This window comes from Etheostoma cragini, chromosome 6 (assembly GCF_013103735.1).
Source record: "Etheostoma cragini isolate CJK2018 chromosome 6, CSU_Ecrag_1.0, whole genome shotgun sequence".
NCBI lineage: Eukaryota > Metazoa > Chordata > Actinopteri > Perciformes > Percidae > Etheostoma > Etheostoma cragini.
The window spans coordinates 18,452,631-18,469,666 of NC_048412.1; the positions used below are offsets into that span (position 1 = coordinate 18,452,631).

A 17,036-nucleotide genomic window follows, 5' to 3' on the forward strand; every position below is an offset into this window, starting at 1 on the left:
GTGTGTGTGTGTGTGTATGTGTGTGTGTGTGTGTGTTCCAACATTGCCAGACCTAATCGGAAATGCGAGTTAGTCTGGAACCTCCAATTTCCAAGAGGCGTTATCAACAGCCTTAGACAAAAATACCTCTGGATGCAATTGGATGGACTAACAATCAACAAATGTAAACATACTACAGTTAGTGGAGATGAGCTGTGATGGTGTAGCATCAATGTCTGTAAACAAGTGTTGCTGTTTTTGGCATCAGAATTTGTCCCCGGGACGAGGGTGCGCAAGCCAGAAATGATGTAATCACTTATTTGAATAAAGCGCGAAGGCCCTGCAAGAGAGTTCAACAGTCCTGCCTACAATAGGTTCTGGAAGTAACAAATACAATGCAATTTCTCCATTGACAATTATAAGCCATGAAATCGTAACCGCTGATGGTAGACTTAAAACCATCTACCACATGACTAAGCGATTGTGTATGATCATATAGATAGAAGTTCATGGGGCACCAATGAGATTGTTTTGAGATAAATTTATTTTTATTTGAGATGTCTTGGATAAGTACTTCATTACCCACAACCCTGACCAATCCCACAGTGATGCCTCATGTTGGTGAGGAGTTGGAGCTGTCGGTACCCAATCTGGGCCCAAGATGAGAATCCTGTTTTACGTGGATTTACGACACTGCACAAATCACCTTCTGTTCCCACGCTTCTGCTGTTAGCCCCTAGCGGGAAGCTAATGTTAGTTTAGCTAACAGCTATTTTGGCTAACCGCTAGCAGACAGCTTGATTCAGTCTAAAATAATGTTAACTCAAACTAAACACTGGGACAAGCAGGATATAGCTAACGTAACAGCTGTTTTACATTTTAAAGGTTATTTTCCGGTTTATTTGGGTCTTTTAAAGTTATTATATGCTGGCTCAGCTAGCGGTTAGCAGAATAGCTGTTAGCTAAACAAACGTTAGCTTCCTTTAGTCAATGGTGTTCGGTGGTTTATGGGATGAGTAGTTCCTTCGTTTGATAATGAAAATATGTACACAGTCTTGTACCTTTGACTTTTTTTGATCAAAATGATATGTTCTGCTGGTTAGCCAAAGGCATTGTCTAAAAATCTTTATATACAGATTTTTCCAGACGTCAATGGAAAAAATGAATGGGAAATTTACTTCCAGAACCCAAGGTCTCTCGGAGGAGGGGTGGGACTGTTGAGCTCTAGTTGTCAGTCAAATTTTATGAAACCCATCCCATACTGTATGAGCTAAGTGGTTGTGATTGACCCAGCCCCACGCAGGAGTGTTTACCAATTTAATCTTTTTAATGTGAATATCTGTATGAAAAGTTTGGTTCTTGTAACTTATCGAGCATGGGTTTGATGTCATACACTAATAAAGACAATTAAGATATTGTTGTAGAATTCACATGCAATTCCACACATATTTACATTCCATCCTCATTCTAGTTTTTGCTGTTCACCAGTATTCTCTCTTCTTTTAGGGGTAGTCAGGGCTTCCAACATCTTCCCAATCCTCAGTGCCATCCTGCTTCTGATGGGAGGGGTTTGCATTGCTGCCAGTCGTTTCTATAAGAGCAAAAGGAACATCATACTGGGGGCGGGAATTCTCTTTGTGGCAGCAGGTAACTTACATAACAATACTGTATGTGCATCTCTGTGCAGATATATGCGCTTATGTGTGTGACTGCTTGTGTGAGTGGTGGCCCGGAGAATATTAGCTTACTTGCCCAACAGTTTCAATGCTTGGCATGGAAGTGTGTAATCTAGTTTAGTCTATCAGTTTAATAGAGCGTTTTACATTCAACCTTCATCTTTCCTGTTGTCTTTATTGAGAATGTCACCAATCGTTATGTCAAACAAATGTGTTTATTAATACAATAAGTTAGTCTGTCTGAGTTTATTTAGCTCTTTTGTTCTCCCTTAGGTCTGAGTAACATAATTGGTGTGATCGTGTACATCTCGGCCGCACTGGGGGACATCTCTCCTAAGAAGGACGAGGATAAGAAGTGGCAGTACTCCTACGGTTGGTCCTTTTACTTTGGAGGTCTGTCCTTCATCATGGCCGAGATGGTGGGGGTGCTGGCTGTAAACATCTACATTGAGAAGAACAAGGAGCTGCGCTGCCGCTCGCGTACCGACATTTTCAAGAGCACCACGCACGCCATGCTCCGCCTGCCCAGCTACCGCTTCCGCCGTCGCTCCCGCTCTTCGTCCCGCTCCACAGACCCCTCCCGCTCCCGAGACCCCTCACCTGTAGGGGGGGGTGGGGGCAAAAACTTTGGCCTGCCCCCCTCTGCGCTGCTTTCCCAGGGCCCCATCTCAGTATCCACTTTACCAAATCCCCACTCTCGCTCCCACACGACCCTGGCTGGAGGCGACATCTCTCTCTACACGTTGTCCCGTGACCCCAAACTGGGGGGTTTGCCGCCCATGTATGGAACGGTGGACAGGGCCACGCTCTACCAGCTCCACAACTGCTTCCCAAAGGATGGAGGAGGAGGTGGGGTGATGATGAGTGGTACACTTCCCTCGCTTAAGTCCCACAACCCTTCCAATTCTTCTAACTCCAACGCGCCAATGCCCAACTCTGTGGGTTCCGCCCCTCCACCCTTCAACTCGTCCACAGTAGACAGGGAGCGAGGGATGGGGACTCTGGACAGGCTGAAGGGAGACAGGGAGAGCAACTCTAACACACTCAATAGGAAGACAACGCCTGTCTAGACAGAAAGGGTGTGAGAGGGGGAGGTGAGAAGGAAGGGAGAGAAGGAAGATGGGTAGTAATGAAAGATAGAAGATAGAGAGAAGCATTGTGTTTATGTGGCTCAACACAAAATGGATAGCAAGACATGTGAAATGATAAATCTCTCCCTCCATGTTCATTGTTATTTAGTCTGCTGAATCTCACTGAGAACAAAAAGAAGATTAGTAATAACAGAGTGATAATAACAACAACAATGAACTTTCACAATAAAACTATTTTAATATTTTAATGTGCTAGAAATGATTTATTTTGTTAATGATCAAACGCAATTAACCTTGGGCTATTATAAAAAGGTTTCACATATTTTTTTTGTGCAATATTACTGCTAATTAACCAGATCATCATTAATGTAAAATTGTTGTTGTGATTATTCTTAGCGTTATTACATGCTAGCCTAATTTGCAAACACTATATAGTTTGGAATGAAAATTTCAATTTCCATGTTACTTTCACTCAAATTTTAGATCTCAACGACTTTTACTGTGAATTTTCTTCCATGCAGAACCACTGGGACTGTCAGTGATCTGTGTGTAACTGTGTCAAAGTGTCAAGCATGAGTGTGCACAATATGTGGAAGAATGAGGGCCTGTATTTTTTGGAACCCCCATATTATATAATTTTCATTTATAACATGAAGTCATATTTGAATACTGTAAATTGTCTTCCAATATTGATACTGAAATGCAACAATAATGTGAGTGATTGAGACAACTGATCAACTTCATTGTTATTATAAGTCTGAGTTTTCTATGGGCCTCTGTTAGTCTTATTTCCATTCTAATCAGTGTTAACAGTAGTACTTGTAGCTATAGTCGTGTTGAAGATGTTTGTTCTTGGGCATTAACAGAAACCTCTGACTGGAGGAAGCAGAAAATAGAGATATAGAATAATACATTTGTACAGATTCAGGTAAAGTTGACTGCCTGAGCAGAAAAACAAAAAAACTAATAATTTTTTTCTATGAAGAGTCCCAAAGTGAGACATGCAACTCATACTTTACAGTGGCAAAAAAAGATAATATGTATATGTGGGTTGAGAGGGTTTAAAAAACACAATGGAGAAAACTTTTGAAGAGAAACATGTACATTGTAATTTACGCATACATATATTTGTAAAGTCTATAAATTTGTTTTTCGGGACCACTGTTCAAACTGGGTATGTATTTTGGGCTGTTTTGTTCCCGGTGCCCTCCCTGGACTCTGCGCCGCCATACCTGCTCCCCCTGCCAAAATTTACCACAGAGACAACCCCTAACCTCCCCAAAGATTCTTTTCACTGTGCTTCCCTCACGACCGCTGACTCTGAAGTCTGAGTCTGAACTCTGACCTGATCTGTTTATGTTGATGAGAATGTAAACACATGTAAACAACCCCCCCCCCCACCTCTCTCTTCTGAACTGTCCCGAGTGACTGCAGATCCGGGTTGAAACCATGGACACACCGCTACATGATATAATGAAGAAGCAAAACAAAACAACCAGACGCTTCCAGATTCTATATGTTTTAATTTCTTTGATTTCCTTTCAGAAAAAAGAATAATGTGATTAAAACTGCACACAGACAGCATTTATGTGGGCAATATGAATAGTATGTAGTTGAGAATAGATATATCTAGACAAATGATTATGGTTTATCTAAATGTGTGATAAACTTAAGCACTGTATTGCACGAAGTTTATAAAAAAAATACAATAACAGACATATTCACAGACTACTGTCTTTTATTTATTTTTTACCATGAAAGCAGAGTTGGGTCTCTTCTGAAGTAGTAAGCACATACCTGTGTTTTCCCTCAAGATCATCTGTAGAAAGTCTACAAGTATTCAGATCCTTTAGCCTACTTACAGTGGCTAAAATCAATAATCTTTTTTTTATAACAACATATCTAATGACAATGTGAAAGTAGTTGCTTGTAGTGAAGAATCTGCAGCTCTCTGCACTCTCTTCACTAAGTTACTGTTCTGATTCATTCTCATCGTTTTCAGGGCGTTGTTTCCGTTCGCAGCAGGAAGCTGTTTTCATTAAAAAAAATGTAATAATCACACTAGCTGTCCAGCACCAAACAGCAGTTTGCAAGTAGCTCGTGAAGATAGTGGAACATTTAGAAACTAAAGAGACGGATATTTACCTCAGAAGTCGGTAGAAACCAAAAGCAGAGCTAAAAGAAGAGTGAATATTGGACCTAAGAGTGGTCAGAAACACAAATCCAAACAAATTAGAATGTTGCTTTGCAACAGCATAACTAACTCTTTGCTAACAAGTTTGCCATATCAAGTGGGCAAAAAATTGTTTATTGCAGGTTTAAATAAAAGTAGCAATTTTACACTTTAAAAAACATTTCCTTATTAGTGAAAATCCTGTGATAAAAATGCAATGTCCCCTTTCAAGAAAAAAAAGTTAGTATTTATTGTTACTTCCCTTGAATGTTTGATATTCACTGTAGAATCATGTATGTTCAGAGTTTTATACTAGAAGGCTGTTTTTGAGTTCATCTGCTGAAAGTTTCTCTGTGCTCAACCTGAACAAGAGTTTAAGACATGTTCGTACAAGTGATAATTCATTTAAAGCAGAATATTTGCGTTTGTCTCGAATCATATCTATAGGGGGTCTTTAAGTAGAAGTACAAAAGTGCGACAAAATACACTTAAAATATCAAAAGTAAGTATTCAGTGTTGAAATTGGCCCCTCTCAGTGTTAAATGATTGCATCATTATTATTGATGCATCAACTAACCAAAATGTTTATGTTTTACAGTGTGACAATTTTTACTGCTCTAAAGACTGCTGGTTACTTTACTCTATATAAACGCCTCTGATGTTGTGAACTGATAATATGTTTTTTGTGTAAAATCTTCAACTGCAAAGTACTTAGGTTACTTTCTATCACTGGGCTATTACACTGTTCTTCATTGGGAAGCAAACACAGCTCTTATTAGTTACTCAAGGGCGAGGTCTATGCTAATCTTTGGTGTGCTGTGGTCCTAAAAAGACTTCAACCTTCACTGTCAGACCTGAGGCTCATAATATTTGCAAATATATGGGTAGCGCCAGATGGGTGGTACAGTATTTGTCAAATAGAATAATGAGGAAAGCAACCAATAGTTGATTCAGTGTACTTTTCTATCACGGTACATAATTTTTGTCTTGACGGACCCATCTGGTATCTCATGCATGTTTTTGAATAAACAATTATAAAGTACTGTGAACGTCCGCTTTGACCCCTTCAGGCCCACTGGGACTGCAAATGGACGCAGTCTCACTTCCTCAGCAGGGCTCCTGGACCCTAATGATTAAATATCTGGAGTGTTTTCCCTGCCATGATCATACCCCACCATGTAGTTTTATATTCTACATTATAATAGCTAGATTCAAAGAGAGAGGAGAAAGAGGAAGGATAAAAGGCTGCCAAAGCAAACTCACGTCATCTACTAAACAGGCACCGTTCGTTGTCAGATAAAGTTAGAGATGCATGGACATTCGTATTTTGGCAACATATCAGTTGACGTTTTTTCCTCTCCTCAATCAAGAAGTCCAGGAAGCACATTTCCATTTACAAAAACTGAGCTAGTGCTTGTGAACCACTTGTCACACAGAAGTATTAGAGTAGTATAACTAACAGCTATATATACAACCAGGATAGTGTGTCATGCGGATCAGTTTCTGTCCACTGATATTTAAAAGCATGTGTGAGTATGTTCAGGTGTCTGAATGCCACTCAGTCCCCAGCATTTTGGGGGTTAGAATAGTTGCAGGACATCTCTGATCTGATCAGCCTGTTGTCCGTGTGTGTGTGTGTGTGTGTGTGTGTGTGTGTGTGTGTGTGTGTGTGTTTGTGTGTCAGGCTCGCCCGGAGACAGCAGGGAAAGTGACACACTGAGTTCAGGGGTGGAGAAGGAGAGGAGAGGGCACATGGGTGTAGGATGGGGGGAGCGAGGGGGGGACACATAGTTTACATGCATGGATAAGGTTTCCCAACCTCTGCAGTGAAATGCATAGCGATGAGCTCTGGCCTAATTATAGAGGAGAAGATTTGGAGGAGGGGGGGATGTTGGAAGAGAGGTTAGGAGTCACATTGTGAAGTGGTGAAAATGAGTGAATGTCAAGTTTGAAAGCAGACATGGTGTCATGTCAGCAAAAAAACTGACGCAATTATTTTATGTGAAATGCCTTTAATAACAAGCAAAACTGGCACCACATACTGTATATATGTATGTGTACAAATTACCTTATATTTTGTTTAATGTCCTTTTCTGGTAGAGAGACAAGGTGAGCATCCAATGACAGAAATAAAGCGTATTTACTGCATACATATTGCAAATGCAGTGACTAGAGACAACACTGTAAACCATTCATACAATATAAACTCATTCATTCAGTTTATGTGCAAAGTTGAGCTTATAAAGTGAGTCCTTATAATTCTCTGACGTACAAAATAGTATTTTAATTCCTTCTCACACTTGATTTCATTCAAAATACACTCAAAGTAAAGCAGCATTCATCCAATAGTAAAACATAATAATAAATAATGACATGAAGTCTTTCATTAATCAGGTATTAGGTGTTAAAAAGTTTCATAGGACTAATTACTAGAAAATTAAGCATGATCATTGAATGTTAATAAATCAACATGAGGCCTGTACACAAGTAACTTCTTTGAAAGTAATCAGGACTGCTTCTATACTGAGTGTTAGCATTATTACAAACACAATTTGTTTCTACGTTGATGGTGACATGAAAAGTTAAGAAGAAAAGAAAACACTTGTTGTTAGTTATGATTATGAAATGGTTGGTGTCCATCAGTTTGCCCCCAGAAGCCATAGTAACAACGACAGGAGCAAAGGAGGAAGTCAGTTGTCCTTGTAGCGCTAAGTAGTCATTTTGTTTAAAACCAGTTACTTTCCCTCGCACTACCAAGTTGTTTTTGTGCCTAAACCTAACTATACCACAGCATTGTTGCCTCATAAAAGCAGTGATTTAGTTGAAAAGATAAATTATGCTGTCAAGTCCATAGGCGCTTTAGATCAGAATAAAAAAAGATTCTTAGCAGAAATGGGCTTCCAAATTAAACAACCCACAAAACGTTTTAGAATAGAAAAGTGTCTAAATATTTTTTATTTACTCTCCTCATACTGTCAAAAAGATTGGATTTATGTGTGAATGTGCAGCTATGGGCAGCCTAACAAGCCTTTTTGTGACACACAAAACACCAGTTGGAACATACAGCCTTCCTCCTGCAGCTCTTGGTCCTAAGCCCCTCCCACCAGATGAGCACCAGTACTGTATATGCATACGTGTGAGCCTGTAGAGCTTGTGGAGATGACATACTGTGATTGGAGGCTCTAGCTAACTACATAAACATGAATAAGCCACAGCTGTGAGTCTTTGGCTATGTTTAGAAGATGGCTAAACCTTTTGGAAAATGTTATCTCTAATTCTGAAACGCTCCGCTAATATTGACACGTTTTATTGTCTATTTTAGACTTGATTTTTGGGGGGGGTTTGCGGTTTAGGTAGTTGTTGCTAATGCTGAAATAGCAACTTTTTCTGCAAGACTTTCCGTCATTGAATCATGCTTTCACTATCTGAAGGGACGTGCACACGCATCCACATTTGTAGAACAGCCAATAGGAACGCCCTCTCTCTCTAACATATCCTGTGATTGGCCAAAGTCTCCAGTCACAGGCTAGACTTTCTTAAGCCTGAAACCAGAATCAGGAGGAGAAACCACTTGAAGTAGTCTACCAATATGCTGAAAGTTAGAAATAAATTGTTTTTGCCTAATGAAGCCAAAAAAAAAATGCATTCTCCAGATGTAAGTAAACACCACAGCTACACATTTAACAGCACTAGCCCTGTTGTTTCTTATCATCTGTTTTCTACCAAAAAAAACAATAACAAATTTTTACTCATTCTGGAGGCCTCACTAACGCCAACTTCTCTTCATATATTTAATTAAGACCTTGTGTGACTTCCCTGACAAATTGAATGCCAAGAGCAAGCAAAGTCACAACCAATCAGGAATTGGACATTTTCACTTGCTCTCAATCAAGACATCAAGGATACTATGTGCATGTTTTATTATCATACAAGTGCTATGTGGCGCTATTCTTATGTGGCAGGCATTTCTGCCAGGGGCTGAAAGGAAGGGAGAGGATGATGAAGAGGAAACCTCCAAAAATGAGAATGGCACCCGCTGAGCCAACGCAGGCCACAGACCAAGACAGCTCATGGTGTAAAGGTATGGAGTGGTCACTGGACAATAAGGCCAGCACAGACTGGTGGAATATCAGGATAGAGAGAAGGACCAGTACACCTGCACACAAAGAGGAATTGGTGGAATAAGAGACGTTAAAATAAAATCACATTAGACTTGGTAATGTCAACAACTGATCATCAAGATGCCAAATAATAGTCAGTAAAGGATATTGTCAAACTTAATATTAAATAGGTAAAATAGCGTAGTGAAGTTCCACCTGATAGGATGAAACAGAAGGAGGCTGGCTTGAGAAAGAAGGGCACTCCTTTGCTGAGAGACATGCCGATACAGATGGAGCCCATCACCATCATGGTCAGACTCAAAAGGGCCAAGATAGCTGCTGCTAGATTCAGCTCTGCAAAGGAGAGCAGAAATACATTTAGAAAAAGAAAAGAGTGTATAAAGGTGAATGCGCGAACTTGTAACAACAAGAGCTGAAATTTGTAATTTTATACAGCAAGAAATGTTCAGGAAAGATGACAGACACATTGTGAAATTGGATATTAGGTTTAATGCTACTCGGTCATAGTTATATAGTTGATTATGAAAATAAAAACATGGTGTGAATTGTGCCACTTCCTATTCTGGCTCCAATTTTATTGGCATTGCAAACCAAACAGGTGCAACCCAAAAAGCTGATCAACATTTCATAACAGCCAGTGCCAGTTTTGTGTTTTTGAACACTTTCTGACACAATTGTTTATTAAAACACAGCAGATACAAGCTTTAGGATTAGGATAATTGGGAAGGATAAGAAGGCGAAAAAAGGTGGTAAGATAGATTCCTGTATGTTTCTCATCATCCATGACAGCAATTGGTGCAAGTGTGTGCTCATAATAAATGAACCTCTAGAGACTTAAAACTTGCTTGATGTAAATCATTCATCACAGTGAACACTTTTTGTTAATGCAGCTGGCACCAGGGAGTATTTTGAAGAGGCTTTCTTGTTGGAGCCTGGCACCTACGAGCTGTCTGCCAAACAGCAACAACCACTTTCAGGGGAACAAGACTGAAGAGTCTGACGTCATGTATGAGGATCTGTGAGGCTATTTAGGCAAACACACACACAGACACACAGACACACACACACACACACACCCGCACACGCTAACATGCTCACAATGACTAAGGTAACATGCTAAGGTTTAGCAGGTATGATATTTACAATGTACCATTTTAGTTTAGCATGTTAAACACAAAGAACAGATGGGAATGCCATTCATTTTGCATTACGTGAATGTTTGCTTAGTGCAAATCTTCTGGGTTTAATACACAAACTGAACACCTTCTGCAATTGGTTCTCACAGCTCTTATGATAAATGCCTGAGCTTTCTTGAAGGCATCAAAACAGTTCCTGCTAAAAGCCTTTGACCTGCTAAGCTAAAGCTAAAGTTGACTTAATGCTCCATGTGATGTTAGTATCAAGTCTTAGCCAGCTGATCTCCAAACTGCACTGAAACCAGCGGCTGCCCGGACAGTAACGTAAACACATTAATTTTTGTAAGCTTTGGAAAATGGGTGGCAGCAGAAGTTAATGGGCTGAAACCCAAAAACCACCAGCCTGATCCTCTGAGAACGGCAGGGAATGTCTTTATTGATAGTAGCTGCAATGTAACCGTTGTGTGCATCTGCATGTGTAACAGAAATTGCAGGGAGGAAGTATAATGTCTCACTTTTATCAGTTGTCTTCTTGAATATGACTGCATTCTCCCCAGAGGTGAAGAATTTGAAGTAGGTGCAGTTGGTTTCTGTTGGTAGACAAAAAGACAAAGAAATCAGACACACACACACACACACGCACACACACACTCCTATGGATAGCTGCTGGTCTTTTGTCATGTGCCTCCTATGCATCCATGCACTCTGTCCTTCCAGGCATCATTCCTATTTATATCCAAGTGTCGAGCATTAGCTGGAATACCCAGAGACACACACCGCTACACACACACTGCCCTGCACTGCACATATGGTGCCACCAAAGAGGGTGAGCGACAGAAAAAAGGTGTGGATGGTAGATAGAAATGAAGAGGCATGGCTGCAGAAGAAGAAGAATGAGTGAGGGGAAGGGGATATGTGGGTTGAGGGAATGATGAGGGGGGGATGCAGGAAATATGGATGGAGATGGCTCAGAGGAAGAGATAGCGGGGGAAAGGAGGAGTGAGTTGGGGGCAGATGGAAGGGGTAACGAGTGAAGGGAAAAAGAGAGGGGAGCCACAGATGGAGAAGGAGGTGTAGGAAGCAGGAGATGTCAAGAGGGGGAGGAAACACAGAGGGGTTGGTTAATACTGCATTAGACTCTCCCTCAGTCCCTGTCTGTCCCTCTTCCTCGTTCCCCCCTCTCTATATTTAGACAAAAACTGTGAAGTAGTCAGATTCCACTTGGCTTCACAAGCACATAGTGATGACTTTCACTCATTGAACGTTATGTGGTCCAAGATGACCACACACACACACACACACACACACACACACACACACACACACACTCACTAACACATTTCTTTCACAAACAGATTATGTTATGTTTGTGCCTGAGCATATTTGCAAACATTTCTACTAAAGCAGACACAGCATTTTTTTAATACATTATGCTATCACAGTCAACTTGTTTTGCTCTCGCTGTCCCTGCTGAAGCTATAATTATTGAGCTGTCATGTCCCTCTCCAGCAGGCAGCAAAGATGGATAGCTGGTCTTGAGATGACAGGCACAGCATCAGCGGGGCCGCACTTTGCTCAGGACGGCAGCCAAAGGCATGTAAACTGCGATGTGAAACAGAGAAGCAGAGATGGCAAAAACAGTTGTTTTTCTCCAAACATGACAAGCCCACGGCCATCTGCGACAGGCGGCGTGGGCCAGCAGTGTTAGGAAGTGTGAGAAAGATTGTCAGAAGCATACTGGCTGCTCTCACACACACACACACACACACACACACACACACACACACACACACACACACACACACACATACACCAACAGACCATCTCAAAGGCACAGATATATATGAATATCTGCTAGCTAGAAGCAGCCAGAGATGCAGGACATTTTGACAAGGTAAGATGAATTAGCCCTTGACAACTGGATAGAAAAACAATGTATGGTCACATCATTCAAGGTGATGCATGTGAATGGTATTTATGTAAATATTTGATCCAAGTGTACCTCTGCTGGATGAGGAGATTTCTTTTTGGTAGCTCTACTGTTTCTCAGCAGTTTCCCTGAGGTAGGCAGTGATTCCAGCACCTTCAAAAGCCTTCCTTGCCAATCTCTATCTCACTTCTCCCTATACCCGCCTCTCTGTCTACAGACTCACTTTTTAGACACAAGTCGGTCATTGGGGAGAGAATCAAGGCACTCTGGAGAACCCAACCATGGTCAAGTTGAATGAAGTGCTTCTAGAAAAGAGCTGTCACAACTCCAAACGTAGATGTTTGTCAACACAATAAACCTGTGGTCTGTCTCATATCATCGTCTACAACAGGAGAGGATTAGGTACCCAGTCAAGGGGAAAACTTTAAATCAATGCTTCGTTACACTGACAATATTGTGAATCATAAAGATGATATTGTTTAATGCTTGACGTACATGCAGGCTGCTTTATGCTGTTAAAACGCATACTGTCGTCCTACTCGTGCTCTGTAACTGAGCATCGTATTTATTTAATGATTCAATTTGCACATTATCTGTAGGATGACCTAGATACATATGTATGCAGGCAGCTTCACATACACAACTATCCTTTTCTCTTTTTACAATATTACAGTGGATGTAAATGTGTATGTACATAAATATATAGTATAAATATATATATATATATATATATATATATATATATATATATATGTATTTATATATATATATTTATACAGGAAGAAAATATATAAAATCATAAATACGTTGCTCAGAAATCAGGAGATTGTTAGTGGGAACGATTATTTATTATTAAACTGAAATGTTTGCATAGCTTTCTTCAGTCCCTTATGGGTTAAAAAAAAAGACCTGCAGATGTAGGTATATTCCCAGAGGGCATACATTGCAATGGTCATGCCTGCTCCCTAACTGTTTTCACATCAGTAGTGACAGCAAAGGAAAATTGTGGCGATTAAATGTACACGTTTCTTCCTCAATGATGTCAACATCCTCTCAGAAACATCTTTTAACCCTTTTTGTATTTATTCACTTTCATACTGAAGCTAATGTAACGTGGAAGCAGCCTCAAGGTAGACTTGCATGGCCAAGCAATTCAGTTTGCAGAGAGGCAGACATGAGCAGACAGTAAGAGAAACAAAACAGCCACATGCCCTACAAAAACCTCCCCTGCTCACCTACTAGACAGCACTGACAGACAGACGAACACAAACTTACACAAACACACTCCAGCTAGCGGTCTCACCTCCAGGTAGTTCAGCAGGGCCACAGCTCGTCCTCTCTGGGTCTATGTCAGCCACCCACAGGGTACGAATGCAGCCCTTCCACAGGCCATAATGGGCCATCTGGCAGGTCTGGTTGTTGCTGAAATTCTTTGATTGGGCCAGCTCCACCCAAAACTCTGTGCCCATGCCCAACACTGTGAGGGTAACACCAATGATAGCCACGAAGAAGGCCAGCTTGATCTTTCCCTCCTCGCTGTCACTCATCTTGTGGGTCCTCCTCTGTCCCCTTCCAGATTTAATTCCACCTAAACCCCCACCTTGACCAGCCCCTGCCACCCCGATGCGACCATCCTCATCCTGCTGTACGAAGAAGTTGGACCACATACTGATCTCAACTGGCCGCGCCCGAGGAAGACCAAGGGAAAGAACAGGCCACTTGGGCTAAATATTAGTGGAGCAAATACTAGATGGCAAGATGGAAGGAGGAAATGGGGAGAGGTCAAGTGTGAAGAACTTGCAGGTTTAAAAACAATACATAAAAAAACAAATAAGACTATCAACCATCCTGTGATGGATGGGTAAATTGTGCAAAAGCAGTCAGCGTGAATAAAAGATCAAGTGAAAATAAGTAGGCAAGCCTATAAAAATTAGACTGAAAGAAATATGAGTAAAGCTACAGTGAATTGGGCGGCGGATGAAGTCAGGGAAATTGTAAAATGGGAGGAGACGGAGGCAAGGACCAGAAGAGCCAGTGTCTGTTTTCAACCAGTCCCCTGAAATAGAGAGATGAAACAGAAAGATGAAAGAGCAGCCAGCATATGCTTCACAAGAGCAAAATCCTTTCATCACCAGCGTAATATTTAATTTCCAAGAGCTTTATCAGCATCTACAGTATTCCCTCCCTAAAAGCCATATGACATGCTCTCCGCCAACAATAGATAAGCCATATGGTGTTTCCCTGAAAGGCAGATTTTGACTCAGATGAAAAAACAATTGGGTTGAATGAGCCTGTGGAGTTGGATGGTGCGGGTTCAAGGTGAGAGATAGTACCACAGCACCAGACTAGACCACCCTTTTTTTTATTTTCTCAGTGGACTTGACATCAGAGCTCTTCCCAAGCAGGTACACTATATATGGCTTAGACACAGATCCTCTTAGATCTTAGGGAATAATGGGTTGCCACAAATACCCCCCAACCTGCATTACGTGTACCAGCAATCACTGGGAAACTGCCACCATGACTTTTTTTAAGTGTGCAGATCTATGTGTGTGTGTGTGTGTGTGTGTGTGTGTGTTTGCGTGCGTGAGTGTTTGTGTGGCATATGCACTGTAAGTGGGTCCAGGTTTATAGAGTTGTTTCCAAACTGTGAGCGAAGGGCCTTTGGAGCAGTTTAAACAACATGAGTGACATGGCACAATGGCGTCGGCGTATTGCGCAGGTTGCATGAGAGGTGATAATTCATGGCTGACCCTCTGACAGAGAGAGGGCTGCAGTAATTAACACTGGCACACACAGTTGGTAGATCACTTAATTCATAGTTTTGCGCTGACAGCATCAGGGGCTTTATATAGGCAAAGCAACACATGAACCTACTTAGTGCAAGTCCTTTGTGTACACTTTTAAGCAGTGCATTAATATAAAGAGAATTATGCAGTATGCACATTTAAAATTAGTTTCCCAGTATAAACATTCTAAATATTATTGCCAAACAGCCAATAGTAACATGTGCTCACAAACAACTAGAAAAGAACTATGGTCAGCATATGGTTATGGTTGAAATTATCATTTTTTTGCTGAAATGATTAGTTGGTTAATCAGACAGAGCATTATTTGGCAACAAGTTGGGTATTTAATTATTCATAAGTAATTTATCAATCTAAATAATGAAAGTAAATTTGAGAAGATTAGCTTCAGATTAATCGATGATGAACAGAATCATTAGATGCAGCCTTAAAGTCATTATCACAATATTTGTAAGGATCATTACTAGTATAGCTTACACATCATGATAAAACAAATGTGTGCTAAAATCCTGTATACAATTAACTGACTAATGTTCAAAGCAATAAACTGTTTGATTACATGTTACCAAACTTTCAGATGTGTTCAAATAAAAACTTATGTCAGTTGAACTTGAAAAAGCCAACTCTATTTGAAAGAGTTAACCACTTTTTGTGGGAAGATCATGTGCTACGATTGAAAGCTCCAGAACAGCAACAAAATCCAATTTGTGGTGTGATTGTTGTCAAAGACTACTTGAGTTAGATTTTAATCACAACTTGCTTTGAGACATTCATTTGGACATCAGAAATGTGTAGAACAAAAACATGATAAGATTACATCATCATGATATTATTCTGCCAAAAGATGATGAACGATAATATTAGTATTTCGCCCAATCCTAATTTACAGCATGCACTACAAAGAGATACAGTATATATCATCAATTAAATAAATGTTATTTATAGTGTCAAATCATTACAGAATATATCTCAGGACACCTTTCACAAAGGGCAGGTCTAGACCCCACTCTTAAATTTATAGAGACCCAACATTTCCCCATGAGCAATAATCTTCTAAAATAACAGATGTCTTAAAAGAAATCCCTAATAATCCAAAGGTTTGGAATAGCAACCATCCATTTGAATACTCCTCCAGCATTAACTGTAATGAAGAAAATCAAGACTGCTGACAGCCAACTTAGTAGTCATAGTGTAAAAAAACCTTAAAAACATGTACATCCATATTAACCACAGAATGACCGGAGAGGTCAGAGCACACCAGGCTACAGGGAGGGATAACACAGACAAATGCTCACTTCGTAAACATTATCCTAAGCAGAGTAAGCATGCATGTGTTTTTGAGGTTGATGATGCAGCAACAGCTATGATGCACTGACTTCTAAGGTCTGTAGCAGCTGAGCTTGTACACACGGGTGCATTTTACATGAGGAAAATAAGAAACTCTCTATCGTTTCACCAAAGACTGCCACTGCCACCTGTGTGTCATGTGGTCATAAGAAAGCAACAACTATAGAATGCACTTGAGTGAAAAGAAGAATAAATCTGACCTGTTTGGCGTGTGCTGTTCAGTTCAGGAGGAAGAGACGCTTGACACGTAATAGAGGGGGAGAGTGGTGATGGGGGAGTTAGTGAAAGAGAGAGGAGGTACATTGAGGGTTATGGAAAGTGAGAGTAACAGGGGAGGGGACTGCAGCCTGGTTGGTTATATCCCTGTTGATGATTAAATGTGTGTGTATACATGGCTGTTTGCCCCGCTTAGACTGCACCTGCAATCTCAACGGCGCTCTATTTTAACCAGCCACCTGTTAATGACATTAAGTGAGGGCAAAAGTGGAGCCTGTGTTTGTATGAGAGGGGCTAGGATAGAGTTTTATAGCAACACAATATACTGTGAGGTAAATGCATTGTCAATGTGACACAGACAGAGTGAAAGTGAAACAAAGAGACGGAAAGAGCAGCAGAGAGGGACAAATTGGAGAAGGAAAAAATAAGTCTAAAAATGGACAGAAAGATGGGAATAGGAAGTGAAAAAGGAATAAAAAGATAAAGAAAGACTCTCTAAGGTTTAGAGAAGAAAATGAGAATGTGCAGCCCCATTTCATTCCTCACTGAACAAGGTACGG

General features: G+C 40.6%; 2 protein-coding genes across 4 annotated transcripts in view; one reads left to right on the forward strand and one right to left on the reverse strand.

Annotated features, from left to right (window-relative positions):
- The window catches only part of cacng8b (calcium channel, voltage-dependent, gamma subunit 8b), a 19,375-nt gene extending 14,909 nt beyond the window's left edge, over positions 1–4,466 (forward strand). For both annotated transcript variants that reach the window (XM_034874273.1, XM_034874272.1), the window contains 2 exons: positions 1,486–1,626; positions 1,929–4,466. In XM_034874273.1, the coding sequence (XP_034730164.1) occupies positions 1,486–1,626; positions 1,929–2,725 (938 nt within the window). In that variant the 3' untranslated portion in view covers positions 2,726–4,466. The remainder of the gene's footprint in view (positions 1–1,485; positions 1,627–1,928) is intronic.
- Positions 4,467–8,046: 3,580 nt separating this feature from the next.
- cacng6b (calcium channel, voltage-dependent, gamma subunit 6b) lies at positions 8,047–16,626 on the reverse strand. 2 transcript variants are annotated; one of them, XM_034874329.1, is made up of 5 exons: positions 16,461–16,626; positions 13,410–14,162; positions 10,692–10,766; positions 9,236–9,373; positions 8,047–9,075 (listed from the first exon to the last, which is right to left on the reverse strand). In XM_034874329.1, exons 2-5 carry the CDS (start codon positions 13,771–13,773, stop codon positions 8,855–8,857), a joined length of 798 nt encoding a protein of 265 aa, XP_034730220.1. In that variant the 5' UTR covers positions 13,774–14,162; positions 16,461–16,626; the 3' UTR covers positions 8,047–8,854. The 2 variants fall into 2 exon arrangements, with proteins under 2 accessions (XP_034730220.1, XP_034730221.1); XM_034874330.1 differs by having other exon boundaries at positions 8,831–9,075; positions 13,410–13,830; positions 16,461–16,546.
- Positions 16,627–17,036: the final 410 nt, after the last annotated feature.

What these genes read in the sequence shown, in the direction of transcription:
- cacng6b (XM_034874329.1), bottom strand. Translation starts at nt 13,773, where the DNA reads ATGTGGTCCAACTTCTTCGTACAGCAGGATGAGGATGGTCGCATCGGG. An exon ending in CCCTGCTGAACTACCTGGAG is followed by an intron (nt 10,767 to 13,409) that starts GTGAGACCGCTA and finishes GTCTACCAACAG; the next exon opens with AAACCAACTGCACCTACTTC. An exon ending in CAAGAAGACAACTGATAAAA is followed by an intron (nt 9,374 to 10,691) that starts GTGAGACATTAT and finishes TCTCCTTTGCAG; the next exon opens with AGCTGAATCTAGCAGCAGCT.